The sequence below is a fragment of the Anguilla anguilla genome, chromosome 17 (assembly GCF_013347855.1).
Source record: "Anguilla anguilla isolate fAngAng1 chromosome 17, fAngAng1.pri, whole genome shotgun sequence".
Lineage (NCBI taxonomy): Eukaryota > Metazoa > Chordata > Actinopteri > Anguilliformes > Anguillidae > Anguilla > Anguilla anguilla.
Window position 1 is genome coordinate 29,142,027 of NC_049217.1, and position 21,724 is coordinate 29,163,750.

General features: G+C 43.4%; 1 protein-coding gene across 1 annotated transcript; it reads right to left on the reverse strand.

Annotated features, from left to right (window-relative positions):
• Window positions 1-491: 491 nt before the first annotated feature.
• LOC118216726 (myosin heavy chain, fast skeletal muscle-like) lies at window positions 492-16,145 on the reverse strand. Its single transcript, XM_035398164.1, has 39 exons — window positions 15,921-16,145; window positions 15,267-15,410; window positions 14,672-14,828; window positions 14,168-14,195; window positions 13,951-14,065; window positions 13,777-13,869; window positions 13,509-13,572; window positions 13,298-13,396; window positions 12,966-13,069; window positions 12,723-12,861; window positions 12,086-12,204; window positions 11,353-11,502; window positions 10,983-11,153; window positions 10,586-10,895; window positions 10,203-10,279; window positions 10,030-10,117; window positions 9,730-9,847; window positions 9,489-9,612; window positions 9,214-9,350; window positions 8,824-9,079; window positions 8,161-8,403; window positions 7,892-8,068; window positions 7,656-7,801; window positions 7,466-7,556; window positions 6,988-7,377; window positions 6,766-6,892; window positions 6,550-6,668; window positions 6,037-6,233; window positions 5,703-5,886; window positions 5,050-5,215; window positions 4,791-4,915; window positions 4,388-4,696; window positions 4,068-4,271; window positions 3,826-3,951; window positions 3,134-3,304; window positions 2,947-3,051; window positions 2,698-2,793; window positions 1,736-1,870; window positions 492-1,426 (listed from the first exon to the last, which is right to left on the reverse strand). Exons 1-39 carry the CDS (start codon window positions 16,122-16,124, stop codon window positions 1,406-1,408), a joined length of 5,829 nt encoding a protein of 1,942 aa, XP_035254055.1. The 5' UTR covers window positions 16,125-16,145; the 3' UTR covers window positions 492-1,405.
• Window positions 16,146-21,724: the final 5,579 nt, after the last annotated feature.

Sequence of the window (21,724 nt, forward strand, 5' to 3'; positions counted from 1 at the left end):
AGGCAACGTCAGCCATTTTATTTAAATAAACCTAAAAGAAAACTAAATATGCATTGTTTCAGTTGCTACAAAAAATGTATGAAAACAATCTGAGCTCAATTTTGAAGGATGCAAATATGTATGATTGTGAGAGTATCAAACCCACAATGATATGATTGGCTTGAGTGTACTTCGAGTATATTGCTCACGCCACAAAAAGTATGCAGAATGGAGGGGCAAGATGTACCCAGTTTATATGCACTGATTTTGACACAACCAACACTCTGAAGGGGGGGGGGGGGGAGTCTTCCTCTTCAAAATAAGGTTCATTGTAGTTTAGAGAAACAAAATGGTAGCCTGGATGAGATGATTCAGATGAACGTATGGCCTAGGTAGGGAGTATCTATCAAAAATCCTCTTTTCCCAAAAGTAGGCACTGTGTGAAATTAAATGGGCAAGTTGGGATGTGGTAAAATAATGGGAAGTAAAGAAAAACAGCACAATGAAAAATGACTTTGGCTTCTTGATATTTATTTATATTTCATATCCATGCACCACTGAATACTGCTACAGCACCACTGGCAAGTCCTTTCTCTGAAGTTTTATTTACCCTAGAATCTTTGATTTGCAGGTCAGATTTCTAACTGAAAGTAATATGGCATATGAAAACCACAGGAGGCTATTGTGATCTTTTGCTTATAAAGTTTGCAATTAAACATAGACAACATGCTTAATTTTAGTATTTCATTGGTTTCTGGGGAAAAATAGTGTTGGAGTCTTCTGGAATCAATGTTTGTTTTTTGTTGTTGCTGTTGTAAGGTTTATGGCTTTTTGCCCTGCAGACATGGAACTTGTGTAACTTCAGGTGCCTAGGCTGGGGGTGGCTGGGTATGGTTCTGTACTGCACTGTAAATGCAGTGAACAGGGCTGTTTACAGAACCGTTGACAGACATTTGCATGATGTAGTTTTTCATGTTGAATGTGTGAAACATGTGCTTACCAATATAGCCTTACCATGAGATTAAATCCCATCCTAGTAAAATCACCAAACCTCTCTGATGCTTTGGCCCGAGATATCTGATATGGTTTCAAGGGAAATAAAGAGCAGGATCCAATCAGCATTTGTCATTAAATTCTTACTTTGAAATAAATTCAAGTGCTAAAACCATTTTTTGCAAACGATTGCCAGACTCGCCAAACATACTTGTGTTTGTGAAGAAAAAATGTTAACCCTTGTATTTACTTGAAAGTCAACCTAAAGACGAATGTTGATTGGATCCTGCCACAGTTCTATACTATTTTTGCCATTCACGTGGGCTTGATCATAGCTACAGTACAGGTAGTACACAACCTAATTCACAACACGCTTAGGAACACGCTTAGGAACACGCTTAGGAACACGCTTAGAAGAAAACGAGCCTCCCCTCTACTCCCCAGTCTCTTGACCCTGTTTCAAACAAGACAAGAAAAAAAGGAATGGCTTAAAATATATTTTTTTTAAATATATATATTTTAAAATATCATATCTAATTCTGATCACAAGTGCTGGCTGGCATCAACCAATCAAATCCTTGCTCCCTCTCTATAGCCAATAGACGTGATTTTGATCAGTTACAGTAAATGAATAATTGATAGAGTACATCGTAACTTGTTAGCACCATCCCATTTTAGGTTTAACATCACTGTCCCAACACGCATAGGTCTTGCTAGAACAGGCCCCCCCGGGGGGGGGGGGGGGGGGGGTTATGCCACCCACCTTGGCGCTCATGTCGCGGCTCCTGGCCCTCAGCTTGTTGACCTGGGACTCCGCGACGTCGGCTCGCTCCTGGGCCTCCTCCAGCTCGTGCTGCACCTTCCTGCACCTGGACAGGTGTGCATTGGACTGCTCCTCCTGAAGGGGATGTTACATTACATTACATTACATTACATTACATTACATTACATTACATTACGTTACATTACATTACAGGCATTTAGCAGACACTCTTATCCAGAGCGACTTACACAACTTTTTTTTGCATAGCATTTACATTGCATCCATTTATACAGCTGGATATATACTGAAGCAGTGCAGGCTAAGTACCTTGCTCAAGGGTACAACAGCAGTGTCCCCACCCAGGAACCGAACCTATGACCTTTCGGTTGCAAGCCCTGTTCCTTACCCACTGCTGCCCACAAGTAAAATTTAACAGGAGATTTTTGTGCCTTAGTCTATCTTAGTCTAAAGCTAAGCTGGACCCAACCCCCATGCGCAAGAATATAACCTGCTACAATATCTTGTGCAAATATTGGGTTAAATTGTCCTTGCAAAACAAGTTACAATAGAGTTCAGATGAAAGACTTTCATAGTACCCATGAGGACAGTTGTAAACTTCATGGGATTCGTGGAACATAAAAACCTGCTGAGGCTCAATCCAGCCCTCCAGTGTGGCAGCAATTAGTCCTGCAAGCGAAATGTTCCTGAAGTTTGAGGGTCTGTTTGGTTCAGAGTCATCTCCCAGGAAAATAACTTTAGGGCCTTAGATGTGAATGAACATCCAGAGGAACTTATACAGGTATCATATACCTGCTATATTTTCCATTCTGTAACAGTGTTTGGGTATTCCATTTATTTTTAGCAAGCTATTCAAAACACAGTCAAAACACACGAAGGACCTCCTCACAGGGCTCGCTGTGTTGTTTCTGTAAACGTGTCTCTTCCAGAGATCTTTGACTTACTGCTTCCTCAGCCTGCCGCTTGTAGGCCTTCACTTTGATCTGAAGCTTGTCCACGAGCTCCTGCAGCCTGCTCATATTCTTCTTGTCTTCTTCAACCTATAAGACGATCATAGAACATAAATGCTGTACAAAGTATTCACAGATTGTGAAAGTTGTAGATTTGGCAGCTGTCTAATCGATGCAAGGTTAGAAAGTGGATAGAGTCTATCATGAACATGTCATAGGCCTTTTCTCAGACAGGAATCGCACCTGGTAGCCAAGGTCCTTGATTCGCCTCTCATATTTGCGGATACCTTTCATGGCATCTGCTCCACGCTTCTGTTCAGACTCAAGCTCACTCTCCAGCTCGCGCACCTAGAAATTAGGACACGCCTTTCAGCAAATAAAATTCAGTCTCCTTGGATTCATTGCGGTAGATCAGATATGGCGTAGCTACCCGGCTCTCCAGTTTCTGGAGCTGCTTCTTCCCGCCCTTCAAGGCCAGACTCTCGGCCTCGTCCAGACGGTGCTGCAGGTCTTTGACCGTGACTTCCAGGTTCTTCTTCATCCTCTCAAGGTGAGCGCTGGTGTCCTGCTCCTTCTTCAGCTCCTCTGCCATCATGGCTGCCTGTTAAAACATGACAGAAGTTATGTTAATAAACTCACATTTCTAACGAGTTTAATAACATTCAGACATTTACATTCAGGCATTTAGCAGGCGCACAAAGACTGACGAGTGTGAGTGGGGTAGGCAATGGCTAAGCCATCACAGGCAGAGCCAATAGTTGTAAACAATACATAATCTTCCAACATAGAGTCAAATGCCAAAGTAGGCAGTGTAGCCAGTGTTCTGTTGTTGTTTTGTTTCAATGTGGGGCAACATCGGGAGAACGCCCCCAACACCAGTCCATGGTGTGTCTAAGAAGAAAACACTGACCCCTGAAGGACGACCACTATGTGAGGATTTGTTATGTGAATTATTTGTAATTAATAAACCACCATCTACACAACCTTAAAGGTGTAGTAAAATAGCTACTCACTACTGCTCTAGCACATACAGTATGTAACCTATTCTGGGGCAATATACAGTGGAAATGTGAGAAATGAATACTTGAAAACACGTGAAAATAAATCTGGGGAAGAACTCACATCAGTGATGGCCTTCTTTGCCTTCTCCTCTGCGTTCCTTGCTTCCTGACTGAACTCCTCCATTTCCCCCTGGAGCAGGGTTATATCAGCCTCCATCTTCTTCTTGGTGTTCAGAAGGCTGGTGTTCTGTAAAGCGAAAATCACCTTGGGGGTTTAACTTCCCAGGGAACTGGTGCCAAATCTGTGTGACGTCAGCATGTTAAATGCATAATGTTAAGTGTAATCTTAAATGTATCGCTGACCTGGGAGTGCAGAAGTCCGACCCTCTCGCTGGCATCGGTCAGCTCCTGCTCGGCCACTTTGCGGCCTCTCTCCGTCTGCTCCAGGGCGGCCCTCAGCTCCTCGATCTCGGCCAGCATCAGGGCGTTTCTGCGCTCCACCATGGACGCCTGCTCCTTCATGTCCTCCTGTCCTCTGATCGCATCATCCAGGTGCAGCTGGGCATCCTGAGAAGATGAAAGATGGATTGAATGAATCTTGGGGGGGGGGGGGGGGGGTAAAAAGCCCTCAGCTGCTGACCTGAGGTGCAAAAGAACCGCGAATCGCAGCTGAGGCCCCTGACCTTGAGCTGTCCTTGGACGTTCCTCAGCTGTTTCTGGGCCTCGGCGGCCTGGCGGTTGGCGTGGCTCAGCTGGATCTCCATCTCGTTGAGGTCGCCCTCCATCTTCTTCTTGACTCTCAGGGCGTCGTTCCTGCTCCTGACCTCGGAGTCCAGGGAGCTCTGCATGGAGTCTACGATCCTCTGGCTGCTTCTCTTCAGCTGCTCGATTTCCTCGTCCTTCTCGGCGATCTTCCTTTCCACCTCGGATTTCACCTGATTCAGCTCCAGCTGGACTCGAAGAATCTTGGACTCCTCGTGCTCCAGCGAAGCCTAGACAGGTATAAAAATTACCATGGAAAACAAATGAGAAAATTATTTTGACTATTTTCAGTTAACGTTTTTCATTTGTTTTTCTCTGTATTACCTCAGCCTCCTCCAGAGCGCCCTGCATTTCTGACTTGTCAGTCTCAGCCTGCTTCTTGGCTTTCTCCAGCTCGTGGATGCTTTTCCCACTCTCTCCGATTTGTTCAGACAAATCAGAGATCTCCTCTGTATTTAAAACAATATTGGTTGGTGGCAAAACATAAAAGATTGATTTGTAATGGTTCAATTTACCAATATATGTAACTCTGTTTATTTATCAAGACAGAAAATGTGCTAGTTCTCAGCATAACAAGACTTACGTTGCAAATTTTTATTTTCTCTTTTGAGGGTCTCTAGATGGTCCAGAGCTTCTTCGTAGGAGTTCTTCATTTTGAAGAGCTCGGTGCTGAGGGTTCGAGTCTCTTTCTGGGCTGCCTCCAGCTCTGCCTGGCCTTCCTCATACTTCTGCTTCCATTCAGCCAGAATCTGTCATCATATCATAATTACATATTAAAATGACATACGCTACATACACTCCTAGAACAAGCCCTAAGACTGCACCTGAAAATACATCATGGTCTCCAAATGGTTGCAGAATCAACAATTAATATTACAGGAAAAGGATTTCATGGACTTGTTTGGGTAACAGACCTGGGTCAAATATGTATTTGTTTTGGTTTCAAATACTTTCCTACGCTTTACTGATCTTGTCTGGTGTATTGGAACCAATGAAATACTCTCAAAAAGTACAAACCCCACCTTCTGGTCATACTGGCAGGCTCAATTACACCAGGCAAGATCAATAGAGCACAGAAAAGTATTTAAATCCAAAACAAATGCGTATTTGACCCAGGTCTGTTGGGAAATATATTTCAATCGCTAAGACGTGAGATTTCCAACTACATTTCAAATAGACTACTATGGACTGAATTTCATTGCATTATGGCCCTGAAATGGACTCATTCTGTCACACCTTGTCAAAGTTCCTCTGCTTCTTGTCAAGACAGGCAGCTTGGGAGTTAGCTTTCTCCACATCGGTCATTAGGTCCTCCATTTCACTCTGCAGTCTCTGTTTGGTCTTCTCCAGAGAGGCACACTTGGAGTTTACAGCCTCAATCTGTTCCTCTGCTTCCTGTAGGCGCTGGGCAAGCTTTTTCCTGGGGGAACAGAAGGCAATCCCAGGTAAACAAGTAAATAATAGTCTCACTGTCCCCATAACCCATGATAAAAACAAAAAGCCTAGCAGACACAGAAACACTGGAATTCATTCAAGGTGGTGAATGAAATACTTGAGCCCGTCCACTTACTTGGCCTCCTCCAGCTCCTCGGTGCGCTGGATGGCGTCGGTTTCGTATTTGGTTCTCCACTGAGCCACCTCGCTGTTGGCCTTGGACATTCCACGCTGCAGCTCGGCCTTGGCCTCCTGCTCCTCCTCAAACTGCTCCCTCAGCAGGTCACAGTCATGGCGGGCTGACTGCAAGGCGTGGGCCAGGGCATTCTTGGCCTTCATTAGAAAGGTAGGGGAATAGCCTGCGTTATCTCCTGGTTTGATTTTTTGGGAAATTAAAATGGCCCTAGAAGTTGTAACTTAATATATATTTATCTTAATCTATGAATCTTGTTCATAGTCCTGACAAACAATTTCTGTGTTTTCCTTCACAAACACAGTTTAGGCAGTTTAGCAAATGCTAAAACTTACTTGCCAAACTGATTTTGTGTAGGAAAAAAATATAATGCTTGCATTTACTTGTATGCCGAAGTTAAGGACAAATTTTGACTGAATACAAGTCGTAGTTCATAATAAGAAGGTTTCAAGATACTTTTGACTCCTCTTCAATCTGCCTCTTCAGCTCGTCAATCTGCTGAGTAAAAGCCTGTTTGGCTCTCATCAACTGAGAAATCAGACACTCTTTCTCCTCAAGTTGACGGCCAAATTCACCTGAGGGAGAAAAAATCAGTAGAAATCATTTTTAACTAGATAAACACACTTATAAATAGATACACCGTGGAAGTAAGATGATTCAGCTTGAAATTACCATTTTCTGTTTGGAGGCGGGCCTTTTGAGTGGTGAGATCACTGATCTGACGGTAGTTTTCCTCACTCTTAGTCTTAACTTCAACTAGCTGGTCCTCAAGCGTACGACACATCTTCTCCAGAATTATCTTTCAATGGAAGATGTCAATGTTAAAATCAAAATAAAAAACAACTTAATCATGTACATACTATTATACTGAGACTATGTAGAGGATTTGGGTACCTTAGACTTAGCTATGGCCTCCATGTTGCTCGAGAGGTCATCGATTTCCATTTTGTATTCACTCTTCTCCTTCTCCAGCTTCTGCTTGACGCGCTGAAGGTTGTCGATTTGCTCTCCCAGCTCAGCCACGCTGTCAGCCTGCTTCTTGCGTAGGGCGGCGGAGGTGGCCTCGTGCTGCAGGGTGGACTCCTCCAGGTCCCGGCGCAGCTTCTGGAACTCCGTCTCGCGCTTCTTGTTCATCTCGACCTGAGCGGCGGTCGCGCCGCCGGCCTCTTCGAGCCTCTCGCTGATCTCCTCAAGCTCCCTGCAGAGCTCGGCTCTCTGCTTCTCCACCTTGGCCCGAGCAGCGCGCTCGGCCTCGATCTCCTCCTCCAGCTCCTCAATGCGGGCCTGAAAAATTGGAAAAACAATGCATTTGTAATTAAACAGCCTTCAAAATTCCAAGAAAAATATATAATTAATCAGTAATCAATTATACATGAAGCTCTTTAATCTTCTTTTGAAGTTGGGATGCCAAAGATTGCTCATCTTCAATTTTACTCAGGAGTTCGCTTGTCTCAAAATCTTTCCTGTAAATAATAAAAAAAAGAAAACATACATAATGTAGCATCAAAGTAGGCTTCAGTTATTTTTTAATGTCAGATAATATTCAGTTCAACAAGTATTGCCTCTTCAGCTTCTCCTCTGACTGCTGTTTGTCATTCTCTAGATCCATTATGGATTCCTGGGCCAGCTTCAGATCACCCTCAAGCTTTCTCTTGGCTCTCTCAAGATCCATACGGATCTTCTTCTCTTGTTCCAGAGAACCTTCCAGCTGTGGAGTTAGGAAGTATCATGGTCAAGACTGTAACTGTCAGGACAATGGAATTAATGGAATTTGCCACAAAATTGCTAAATCACTTACGTCATCTACTTGCTGCTCAAGCTTGGTCTTGGCTTTAGCCAGGGAGTTGCATTTGTCTTCCTCTACTTGGAGATCATCAAGGGTCTGCTGATGTGCCTCTTGGAGGGCTTTCTTCTCCTTGGTCAACTTGGAAATGCTTTCATCCTGCCCCGTTATCTCCTCTATCAGGTTTTTAACCTGCAAAGTGTTGCCAAAGTCAATACACTGGCTAGCAGCACATTCATGATTTTCTCTTAAAGGAAATAACCGTTCAACATTTTAATTTAAACCTTGTTTTCGGTGGCGTGTTTCTCCTTCTCCACTTTGGCCAGCGTGAGCTCCAGGTCGTCGATGTCCTTCTTCAGCTCACCGCACTCGTCCTCCAGCTTCCTCTTTTTGGCAGTTAGCTCGGCATTCATCTCCTCCTCATCCTCCAATCTCTCGCTCGTTTCTTTCATTCTGGCCTCCAGCAGGATTTTGCTCTTTATCAGACCCTCGCATCGTTCCTCTGCGTCGGCGAGACTCTCACTCTCCTGTTAGATAAAAGGGGCGCAGTTCCAGTCATGCTGAGGTCGATGCCAAGGAAATGATAAAAGACAACAAAAGCATTTTGCAAGCTCAGCTTCACGCCAGACATTTCCTAACGTCACATGAAAGGAAACTCGTCACACTATAATAATAACTGTAAAGATTTGCTATGGGTATTGTCGGGATAATTTAAAGAGACACTTCTAAAAATACCGCATTCCAACAATTAAATATACATAACCAGCTTGTGCTAACATAAAAATGCGCAGGTTCTGAAGGGATGAACCATTTGGACAGAACAGAAACCTCCAACAGACTTCTAGAACATTCTTGGTGGATATTGAAATACACACTATTTGTTTTTCTCAATGTATTGGAGGTTTTTTCCCTATCACGTACCATGTGCTGGACATTAGATTACTTACAGACTGGACTTGTAGCAGCAGGTCATTCTTCTCTTGCAGCAGGGTAACCATTTTTTCCTCGAGCTCTTTCCTTTTGGCTTCTGCCTTGGCAAGGTCTTCCTTGCACTTGATGAAGTCCTCTTTCATGTTCGCCATCTCTTTCTCTGTCTCTGCGCTCTTCAGAAGAGGCTTGATCTTGAAGAAGAGCCTCATCCACGGCCAGTGTTTCACGTTCATGAATGAGCGGATGTTGTACTGGAGGACGTACACAGCATCTCTGAAAGGAAAGGTTGTTTTTTTTTCCTTCAAAAACATACACGAAACGTTGCCGACTGGGATCATTTCGAACGTGCTTTTAACTCATTCGCAGCAGATGTTCATGTTACTGTGTGTTTTTGAGCACATGGGTACCTTTGTGCAGTCATTTTGGCAAACTTTGTCCTCATGAGGAAACCACGACACAAGGCCTGGGTGCCTGTCACCAGAGAGGCCAATTTCTCATCTCGCATCTCTTCCAATGTGCCCAGCAGACCAGCCTTGAAGAACACCTGCAACGGAATGACTCATTGCAATGTACCTTTTTGATACGCATTACCACTACCACCCACCTACTGTTCTTTTGCATGTTCCAGTCTAGTGGAGAATTGGATGAAAAAAACAGCACAAAAAAACATGTAATTGCCAACCTTAGTGTGCCCAAACTTGTATTGAGAATGATCAAGGTCGATGGATCCCAGAAGCTTCTCCGCAGCCTTCTTGCCATCGATGAACTGTCCCTCTGGGATGGCGCTCGCGTTCAGTACCCTGTATCTGCATAGTCAGGGGACGAAGAGACTGATACAGATACTCTACATAGATCCAGATAATGCACATCTGACGTGTGCATGTGCACTTTGCACATGGACGTGGTTGTCATGGAAGCTCTACCTCTGCTTGAAGTCGGCATACAGGATCCTGCTGGGGAAGCCCTTCCTGCAGATCCTGATCCCCTCCAGCACGCCGTTACAGCGCAGCTGGTGGATGACCAGCTGATTGTCCATGATGCCTGCGATTATTATTTACATATTAAGAGTCGGATATTCACGACACGTATAGCCCCATTTCATACATCCCAATTTCATTAGAAAACTATGCACACGCGAGTTATAGAATAGAGGACACATTTGAAAAAATAAATAAATAAAGTTCTCAACCCGATTGAAAAAAAAAAAAATGGCCTGACGGTACCTGGTGTCTTAACTTCGTTGGGAATCAGGCAACGCACGAAGTGAGGATGAGTGCTCCTCAGGTTGGTCATCAGCTTCCCCAGATTCTCCTGAAGAAGGGAACGCACAAATGTGCTCAGCTAAAATATCACACGCTTTCGGCGGTGATAATGGAGCGGCAAGGCAGTCCCGTACCCTGAAGACTGCAGAGACCGTCTGGAAGGAGCCGCCCTTCTTCTTAGCTCCTTTCTTAGCCCCGCCTGAGCTGGAGTCTTTCAAGCACAGGACAGCAGATATTAACGCGCAGAACCATTGCATTACATTACAGGCATTTAGCAGACGCTCTTATCCAGAGCGACTTGCACAACATTTTCACATAGCATCCGTTTAAACAGCTGGACATATACTGAAGTACTTGCAGGTTAAGTACCTTGCTCAAGGGTACAGCGGCAGTGTCTTATCCGGGAATTGAACCTGCGACCTTTAGGTTACAAGGCCAGTTCCTTACCCATTACGCTACACTGCCACCCATACCATTACTGATTATAGCGTACATTTAGAAACTATCGAGAGACTACCTGCTTCGGCCGAAGAAAAGGAGGCATACAGGTTAGACAGCAGCTTGATCGGTGACTTCTGGTAGAGCTGCACCACGGACTCGTTGAGCGGGTCCTTGTTCTTGTCCAGCCAGCCGCTGATGTTGTAGTCCACCGTGCCGGCGTAGTGCACCAGGGAGAAGTGGGCCTCAGCCTTGCCTTTGGTGGGCTTGGGCTTCTGGAAGGCGTTGTTCTTGCCGAGGTGCTGGTCGTAGAGCTTGTTCTTGAAAGAAGTGTCCGAAGCCTTGGGGAACATGCACTCCTCTTCCAGGATGGAGAAGATGCCCATTGGCTGTTCAGAAAACGTTTCTTATTGGCAACACGTACGGAGGAGAATTGAACTCAATCTCAATTTTACTTTCAGACAACGTTTACTAACCTTCTCAATGAGCTCAATGCAGGCTGCTAGGTCCATGCCGAAGTCGATGAACTCCCAGTCAATCCCTTCCTTCTTGTACTCCTCTTGTTCCAGCACAAACATGTGGTGGTTGAAAAACTGTTGCAGTTTCTCATTGGTGAAGTTTATGCACAGCTGCTCCAAGCTGTTGAACTAAGCAATAACAAATAGGAAAAATTTACCTCCTGTTTTGAGTTGTCATAAAATAACAACCCCTCTTATTATGTACCTGCTGTTTTTGAACCTGATAAAATGTATTAGTTTTTCTCCAATAATGGTTTGGCATTTGAATAAAGGTTCATACCACAATTATTATGTTGCGGGCTCTATTATATGTTTATTTATCACTCACATCAAAGATCTCAAAGCCAGCGATGTCCAGCACGCCGATGAAGAACTGTCTGGGCTGCTTCGTGTCCAGCATCTGGTTGATACGAATGACCATCCACAGGAACATCTTCTCATAAACAGACTTGGCCAGGGCACCAACTGCATTGGCAACCTAAATAGACATGAGCCAGGAGACATTTATAATGCTTTTTAAAACTTTTATTTTAGTTTTTCTAAAAATAACACATACAGAAGGTCACACCTATGGGGATTTAGCTGCAGCGTCTTGCCAGGTAAAAGCATGCCTCCTGAGCAACACTGGTGCCAGTTATGAGGATATGAGTTGCCCTGCAGGGCTGCCAGCCACAGTCGGCACTGGCATGGTCTGGATTCGATGCCAGACCGTGGGGCACAGTGTGCATGCACTGGAGCAGAGAATCTTACTGAAATACCAGCTGCAGGGAGTCTTACTGAAATACTGGCTGAACTGAAACAGAGTCTTACTGAAATACCTGCTGGACTGACACAGAGGATATTACTGAAATACCTGCTACACTGACACAGAGGATCTTACTGAAATACCTACTGGACTGAAACAGAGTCTTACTGAAATACCTGCTGGACTGAAACAGAGAGTCTTACTGAAATACCTGCTGAACTGAAACAAAGAGTCTTACTGAAATACCTGCTGGACTGAAATAGAGAGTCTTACTGAAATACCTGCTGGACTGAAATAGAGAGTCTTACTGAAATACCTGCTGCACGGTCTGGCCCTTGGTCACGTACTCATTCCCCACCTTCACTCTGGGGTAGCACAGAGCTTTCAGCAGGTCAGCCGAGTTCAGCCCCATGAGGTAAGCCACTTTGTCAGCCACTGAAACAAAGTCATTAAAGTTAAATTCATAACTTTAAAACTTTCACCTGCAATTTACTCACAGCCATTTCCTCTTTAAATGGACAGAAGTATAAATAATTTTTTTATTTATTTTTGTTACAATAGTGTAAAAGTAACTGGTAATATACTAAAATATGATACTATGAACGCCCTGTATAAAGTGCAGGAGTCTTTGTAAGAAAGATTGAGCTGTTAATAATTATTTCCATTTAAATGCTGTAATTGTGTACCAGCTACTGTATATTTAAAAGTCAATTACATGTTCAGCTGTAAAACAGTAATGCACTACTTCTTTGCTTTTTGTATTTGCTTAATGACAACATGAAACAATGTCAAATAAAAGTGTGACGAATGATTCCTATGAAGACAAAACCTTTTAGAACCGGGGTTGTACTGTGTTGAGGGGAGTTGTAATGTTTAACTGACAGCCCCATTCAGCTGAATGAGTGCTTTATTTCAGTGTTGAGCTTGTGAATGGGTGAGGGCTGCAGGTTCACCCTCGGTGCCGTCGGGCTCGGCCTGCTCCTCCCGCTGCTTCTGCTTGAACTTCATGTTCCCATAATGCATCACTGCGCCGGTCAGCTTGTAGATGCTCACTTTCTCATCTGCGGTGAAGCCCAGGGTGTCAATGGCGGTCTGCGAAGGGAAAATGCACAGAAACCGCCATTTTAAACTCGAAGACAAACCGACGCAAGGAAAACGCTTATCGTTCTGAGATCAGCTACTTTAGCACGACTCACGTCCGTGGCTACCAGCTCCTCCTTGTCGTCGATGCTGGCCACTGTAATCTGGCCCTGGCTGATCATGGGGAAGTCATACGGGTTGGTTGTGATGAGGAGCATACCTGTCAAGGACAGTTACATCATCATTAATGCTATGTGTGTGGGGGGAGGGGGTGCAAAATTTAAATATTTTTTGAATTAGCCTGTCTGTTGCTTTTTACGACAAAATATTAATCATGAAACAAATGACATGGACCTCATTCCTCATGTACTTGTAGCTGATAACTGTGATTTTAAAAAATAAAATAAAATTGCTGAAATGATGAAGGTGCTAGGCCACTGGCTCCTACCAATCAGTTCTGGCTTGTGATTGGTCATGATCTGGTAGAAGATGTGATAGCTCCTCTCGTCAGACAGCTGAAACGTCACCCGGGACTTCTCCAGCAGGTCTGTTTCAGGGCACACGTTAAGCAGAGGAGGGCGTTAACACGCAGCGCTCTCCCAAAGAGACGGTCGTTTTTTTACAAACGGGAGCGCGGAGAGGCGAGGAAGTGAACTCACACGTTTCGATATCTGCGGAGGCCAGTTTCCCTGTCGTTCCGAAGTGAATTCTGATGAATTTACCCTGTTTAGGGCAAATCACACAGGTCTCTAGTTTAGCGTCACATCACAATTTCGACACCAACAGCCGGCTCCGTTGTGTAATTGTCGTGTAATACGCAACTGTGTGTGTTTTGTTGTTCCAATGACCTTTAGTATGCACTTATTGTATGTTGCTTTGGATAAAAGTGTCTGCCAGATAAATGTAATGTAATGTAATAAAACTCACAAAGCGAGAGGAGTTGTCGTTCCTCACGGTCTTGGCATTACCGAAAGCCTCCAGCAGGGGGTTGGCCGAAATGATTTGATCTTCCAGCGTTCCCTGTGGAGCACACGGGACTGTCATCAAGCCGTCACCTGGACCGCCCCTTTTGGACCTACGCATATTTCCACACTCTCTCACCTGCACTTTGCCAGGGGCCGTTTCCTGCTTCTTCTTGTCCCCAGACACCGCGATTGTCGCGAAGTACTGGATGACGCGTTTCGTGTTCACGGTCTTTCCTGCACCGGATTCTCCACTATGGAAAAAAAAGATCGGCACGCAGAAAAAAAGTTAACTTTATCCTTTTAAATCAGAAAAAAAATCGGATCATTCTTTCTGGGAAAAGTAAGGTACTCACGTAATCAGGATAGACTGGTTCTCACGATCTGAGGAAAAGTTTACAGAGAGCGTCAACAGTGTTGCATAGTGCAATTATTTTTATTGACATTTTCTGTTGCTCTTCTGTATCATTGTACTCCTGTACCCCCTGTCCCTTTAATAATGAATATTAAAAAAAACTGTTGATCACAAACAGTTTTGCATGGTACCACAACATCTGAATTTAGCACATTTCAAATCACTGAACTGTAGCTTTGTATTCCACTTTGTATTAATACATTACATTACAGGCATTTAGCAGACGCTCTTATCCAGAGCGACATTCTATCCAATTATACAGCTGGATATATACTGAAGCAATTCCGGTTAAGTACCTTGCTCAAGGGTACAACGGCAGTGTCCTTACCCGGGAATCGAACCTGCGACCTTTCGGGTACAAGCCCAGTTCCTTACCCACTGTGCTACACTCCGTTAATAGCGGCCTTGCGCTTTCACGGTCTCATTGCGACGAGACGCCCTGTACCTGTCAGCATGTTCTGATACGCGCTGTCGGACACGGAGAAGATGTGCGGCGGGGCCTCCATCCGCTTCTTGCCCCTGTAGGCCGACACAACCTCTGCGTTGTACACCGGGAGCCACTTGTAGGGGTTCACGGTGACGCAGAACAGCCCGGAGTAGGTCTGGACAGAACAGGCGATTGAACAGGAACAGCGAAAAGAAAAACAGAAAAAAAAGTGTAATTAGTAGAGATGAGACTGAATCGTGTCATCACTTTGAATATTTGGCATGTGTCATTAAGTGAATGCCTAGACCCGTGTTAAAACGCTTGCTAACAAAAAGATTTGTTATTTAATCAAAGGCTTTTACTATTTCTCACAAATGTGATCGCTTTACAATAGAGGACCCACGAATGCGATCAGATATGTTGCTGATGGTCCTGCCTGACACTGTGAATGAATGAAGGTCTCTTCATTAAATAGGATGAACTGGAAATGATTTATGCAGAGATCAGTTGCCTGAATGTACGCTCTTGAGAGTCATCGAATACTGAAATGTTTGAATGGACAACGTGCATATCACAGTTTTTAAATGTGTCCAGTGTGTCCTGTGAGGCTCACGTAGATCATCCAGGCTGCGTAACGCTCTTTGAGGTTAAACAGCACAGAAGGCTCGTTCAGGTGGGTCATCATGACCATGTCCTCGATTTTATCGTATTTCGGCGGATTCATGGGATGGCAATCTTCCTCCTTAACTGTTACAGTCTGAAAGAAAAATCAGAAGCATTCCAGAAAACTTAAACAGAATGAGAACTCAAGTTTCCCTCGTTGTGTATCTGCTGTGATGTAAATCCAAACCATAATAAATAAATAATATATAAGAAATGTAGATAAATGCAGCAGTTATTTTACATGTTGTACACAATACAAAAGTGTGCTACACTGCCACCCTGAATTGTGTGGGCTAGTAATTGTGTGGGCTAGTAGGTTGCAGGTTCAATTCCCATTCCCACTGCCATTGTACTCTTGAGCAATGTACTTAACCTGAATTGCTTCGGTATATATCCAGCTGTATAAATGGATGTAGTGTAAATGCTATGTAAAAAGCTATGTAAGTTGGATAAGAGCGTCTGCTAAATGACTTTTAATTTAATTTAATGTAATGTAATATCTGGATAAGATTGTACGCTAAATGCCTGTAATGTAAGGTTTGAGCACACCAGAGGACTGAATCCTCGGTTTTGCTGCCGGACGGCGGAAAACGGGGGTACTCACTTCGTCAGCCTCGGTTTTGACCGTTGCTTTGTCCCCCTCTTTGGTCAGAATGACCCCCTTGATGTAGAGCTCCTTGGCGTTGGGCACGTAGCAGGCCGCCTTGGCGTCGAAGGGCCTGTTCTGCGCCTCGATCCGCTCCTTCTCCGGCTTGCGCAGGTAGACGGCTGCCGGGCCGTATGCGGCCATCTCAGCGTCCGTACTCATGGCTGTGGCTCACTGACCGACCGACTGACCGAGCGACTGACCGACTGACCAACTGACCGACCAAGCAACTGACCAACTGACCGACCAAGCAACTGACCAACTGACCGAGCAGAGGAGAAGGAATCGTACCGAAGCAATGCAACAAGTTTTAACTTCTGAATCTGGAAAAAAAAGAAAAAAAATGACCTCAGCTGTCACCCTCTTGTGCTGAGCTTATGTGTTTATATTAATATTATACATACATACATTAATTATTCAGGAGCGACTCAAGCAGACATTATACACGTTGTAATATCTGTAAAAGTGAATTTCTACCACATGCACACCAATTACGCCTAACACTGCACTCCAAGGCACCACAAAACGAACATAAACCACCCTGTGAAAACATGTGAAAGAGTCATGCATCATGCATTCCCTTCCCAGAATGCATCACTTCTTTCAACACTTAAATGCCCTTGTCTTTGCTCTACTTTATTGCTAGTTGTTTCATTTGAAATAATCCAAGACATCTTTTTAAAATATTATTTTTTTAAAAATGGTTTGACAGAACAAAGGTAAAGTTGTAAATAAACGAGCGATACCTTACCAGCGCTCAGTAAACGGCAGACCTCACGGAGTGTCACGGAAACCGAGCCGTGGAGCTTTTTTTATTCAGATCGAAGTGCCAATCAGGCTAACGGCTCTGCTGTGTTTGGGCACGAAATTCTATTCAGATCTGAATCAGGGCGCATTATCACGCCGCTCGGCGTTCAAATACGGTTCAGAGGCGGTAACAAGCGGTAATGTGGGCGTGTCTTCGGCGACAGGGCGACGACGGTTCCGGAATTCCACCTGTCACAGATTGTTATTTTCAGACAGTGGTTCTGCTTACGCTGTTGACATGTTCACGCTTCTTAGTATTTTTAAAAAGTGTCACAATGTATTGGCTTCAACACAATAACATAATAGCGTATTTTTGAAAGTATATATATATGTAGATACATATACATAATGATAAATATTCAGGGGAATAAGTGATGATAAATATTCAGGGGAATAAGTGATCTGAAATCACTCTGGTAAGCTCCAGATAGATGGGGAAGATGAGAGGATGCGAATGCTTTATTTATGGTTGTGGCAGGTATTAGTTACAGAACATAATCAACTTGACAAGCCCCAGTGAATCCTAAAGCCCTTCTAACCTGCCTCAACCTTCCCAAGGAATATGTCCTCCCTGCGGGGGGGCACCTTGGAGTCTTAATCCTGGGGGGCAAAACCAGGGCAGCACTGATGGTCAATATGCTGTGCAGGTCCGACAGCGTGCCTTGAAGACATAAAACACTGATGGATTATTGCCATTATTTCTAAATTATGCAATTCAAGATGTAGTTTGCAATATCATTATTTTTGAACTGCCTCTAGTTCAGATGAAAGCTAAATTTCTTCTCTACATTTTTGATCTGCTGCCATCATCCTTCAGCTATTTGATTCACAGACAGCATAAAACAACAAAATAAGGGGGAAAATATTTACTGAGCTGCACCGCATTCGGACGCAAAGCTTCAAGAAGAGCAAAGGCAAAACAAGCGTTTGTGTTCGTACTTCCTTCGCCTTGATCTGAAGAGCACCTGCCTATTGCGAGCAGCTCCTTTGATGCCCCGAACAACACTGACCTGAGTCTTACTCCGTGTCACGTTCTAAAGGAGGACTTCCTGCCAACTCACTGCGACAGGAAACCGGTGACGGAAGGGGCACAAGTGTGGTCAAGCCGGTCTTTGGGGGTGGCTTAGACACTACACAAGGTCGTCCCGTTGCCGAGCAGAGCAGTACCTTAAAAGGTAACCTGACGTGAATTTGCGAACTGTGGTAATCTCTCCAGAATGTACAATTTGATATGCGAAAGCTTCTCTTCCGGAGACAGACGGCACAACATTGCTGACCGTGGAAGAGGCCTCCACACAAACATCTTTTTGTAATTTTCCACGGAGTACGCTTTTATTTAGATAAAATCACCCCTTTAATATCCACATTAATGCTCAGCAGGATTGGGATAAATCACTGAGATGTGGCCCATATATGGATAAGCTGATATTAACCAAAATAATGGTATTTAGTGTGCCACCATGGGGAGATTTATGCACATCAATTTATACAACTAAAGAAGTAAGTCAAGTGTAAGATGCACCTACAAGATATAAATGATAAATTACTTGTCATAAATATGATCATCAATAAAAGGTTTGTACAAAAGTTGTGAGTACTGTTTACTGCCTACATTAGTCGTAAAAATAATGAAAGAAGGGATTACAATGTTCCCTTTTGTTTTTCTCTCTTTGATATTGCAGTTTGCAATATTACTATTTTCTAGTTTTCCTCTAATTGAGGTGAAAAAATTTCTGTGCTTTACTGCATAATACGAGGGTAGAAAATTTGATCCAATTATTTGACCACAATTCTCTTATAGGAAGAAAACTTAAAAGACAAAAAAGACTTAAATCATCTTTGACTGCAAACATGACTGGCCATTATTTTAAAATATAGCTGATCCAATGAAATGAAATGCAATGGAAAGTTTGCACAGCTGACCTGACATTTTCAATGGTTCCAGAAATACACAGAAGATACTGCATAAGCATACTGGCCTCACATTATTTCAGATATATTCTAAGTTACCATTCTGACATGCGATTACACTCCTGCTTAAATGCAATATATATTCCAGCTATAAAATCACTAATAGCTGCCGTCACTAATGGTGTGAGCACAAAACGGAAAATTCACAACCCACATCTACCGCTGGGCTGGGAAATGAGCTGAGATTAAAAATAGTGCCGAATCAGGAATAACCTGGATTGACAAAGACTGTTCTGCAATGTGAAACCAGTCAGCCAGTTAGCCAGTTAGCGGCGCTAGTATTGTTAGCTCTAATTCAATGAGCAACCGCTGTTCTCCAGAGGGAAATCCAGTTTGCTCGCAGATTAACACACCAAAGATATCAGGCTACTGTGCTCCACGTCAAGGTTGTTGGGACATCTGAAGGAGATGCATTCAAATTACCACCTGTCTAAATAGAACATACTGCTTAAGAACACTTTAAAAATACACTTCCAAATACACATATCACTAATAGGCTCAATTGTTCAGTATATAGCAAAGAAATTTGAAAAGAGCCAACTCATTTGCCACTTAGAATAATAAAAATTATTTGCATCGTCAATCTCAAAGCAAACCATCACAAATTAGATAATTTTTTATTTATCTTGTCAGTGGCGAAGATAAATTCATATGAAACCCATCCACCAAAGCGACAGGTCTCTCCACCTGGAGGACAGGTAGCCAGGTGCCGGGGAAACTGATATAAACTCTGAGGAATTTGAAACAGGTGGATTCTTAAAAGGTTTTCCTGACAAACCCTTCAATAAAACCAGTTAGGACCTGACAGTAGGGAGGTCTGCAGTATCTAATCAAATGCAAAATGGCTTAATGCTTCCAGGACAGGGGGTACCTTAGAAGCTACAGCTTGGATTTCCAATTGAGACCCTCCTGCCACTTTGGGTTTCGGTTAAATTATCCAGGAAGAACTGAAATACATTAGTGCTACTGAAAATTATTTTGCTTGTATGATCTTTGAATTATGTTACATATGAATTACGTGAGTTAAATACGCACAAATTCATGGGGTACAAGCTGTCCATATGACCCCTTTTGGCTTCCTTATTATCGCCATGGAGACAGAGCAACATGGCGCCCAGTGAACTGTTGCATAGGGAGGTGTGATGGCTCGTGTCATATGGAACTGTGTCCGATGTCACGTCAGGTGCACAGGAAGGCTGTGTTGGATAACTCCCGACTTTTCCAGAAAGGGAAAGTCGAGCTGAGCTGTCGATAACCCACAGCCACAGCCCATATGGGCGGACTCCATTTTTTTCTTCTTCGGCTCCATTTTATAAAAGCCTCGGAGAGACGCTCCAGTTGGCTCCCTGCACCCTCATCATGGTAAGTAAACATCCTGCGTGAAGTTTGATGTCTTTATATTTGCTTTATTGTATTAAATGCGGCTTCTGTTCATGTCTAAGGGGATAGAATATTTAATGCTTCCCTTAATTGATCATTTTGCTAACAGTTATTAGGAACAGTAACTAGGCTAGTTCTGGAAAGGAGTATTTGCCTCGTGTTATTTGGTTAAAAGGGTTTTTTTGGAGGGTGGGGGGAGGTGGGGGGGGGGCAGGGATTTGTTTTTGGGAAACCTGGTATTCCTGATTTAAACCTGTTTAAATGATCTACTTTTCTAGAACAGGATTTCTTTCTGCAATTCTAAGAAATGCAATGCTCTCTCCCAACATATTTATACCCTGATAAATTCCCAATTAAAAAAATAAAAAAACTACGGTAGTGATGACACTTATTGAGACTCAATATGTTGGACAATTTATCTTAATACATTTTCTCAACGCATGGTTAAAAATTAAAAGACCTCTTTCAAAGCCTTTGATGCCGGATACTATTTAAAATATCTAAATGGATGCAATCGCACAGTAACCTAATCCTTTGCTTTTACTGCTGCTCATTGTGCCTGTATTATTTTTCTTTCACCAGATTCTTTTTAAGCAATATTCTTTTTGCATACATTCATATGAAATATGCCGTGTGTTTGTGTATATCGAGTCCCTGACTACCGGCTGGGGGCCAGAAAGGACCTTTCAGCTGTTGAAACAGTATGATTCAGACTCCGCTAAATCTGTACATCAGGGTTTGCCTACCAGCCAATCACATGTCTCATCTATATTTGTTCAATAATTACTCAGGCAGCATTGAAGTGCAAGTCATTATTTTATCATCAGCCATCTCTTGTGCCTGTGGGGCTGATTATTATGGTATGTTCTTATTTCCCAAACAACATATGACAATGTACCATGTGATTTCTTTTTCTTGTTTATTTCCTATTAAAGAAAAATTTCTAATAATATGTTGGTGGTCAAGTGACTTAAAATTATTATTTTTTTTTTTTACCATGTCTGCAGACATTTGGGGAAATTTTATGGACATCCATAAGATGACTTTGCACGCTGTAGTATGTTTTACATGGTGAATAAATTACCTGATGATATTTTGGTTTCCATATATATACTGTGGTAGGGGGGGTTTGATTCCTGGGTCGAACACTGCCGTTGTACCCTTGAGCAAAGGTACTTAACCTGCATTGCTTCAGTATACATCCAGCTGTATAAATGCATGAAATGTAAATGCTATGTAGAATGTAGTGTAAGTCGCTCTGGATAAGAGCGTCTGCTAAATGCCTGTAATGTTCAATGTAGTGGGTGACTGCAGATTGAAGACGTCTTTCCTCTGCTGCATTGCCTGCCCTTGACTAAAATGGCCGCACTTCCCCCTCCCAACAGCATTTCACACTCACACCATTCGTACGCCCTTATCCCTTCTCAGTGTCCTGCAGCAGCTACAGAATCTTAGTTTAGGATAAACTGCACCTCTAAACGGATGTTTGCAGAGTATCAGTTTCCGGTGACATTGCTGTTCTAATGGTGGTTAGTGAACAGGAGAGGGTTTGGGCAGCCTTGCACTGGTCATGGGTAACCAGGGACAACACTAACCTACAACAC

Bases quoted from the DNA above. Each gene is read 5' to 3' on its own strand.
- LOC118216726 (XM_035398164.1), bottom strand. From the start codon at position 16,124: ATGAGTACGGACGCTGAGATGGCCGCATACGGCCCGGCAGCCGTCTAC. The intron at 6,893-6,987 runs GTACCCAAATCC...TTCCATTGAAAG, and splicing joins AGGCCATAGCTAAGTCTAAG to ATAATTCTGGAGAAGATGTG. The intron at 4,272-4,387 runs GTCAGGGGCCTC...TCATCTTCTCAG, and splicing joins ACGTCCAAGGACAGCTCAAG to GATGCCCAGCTGCACCTGGA.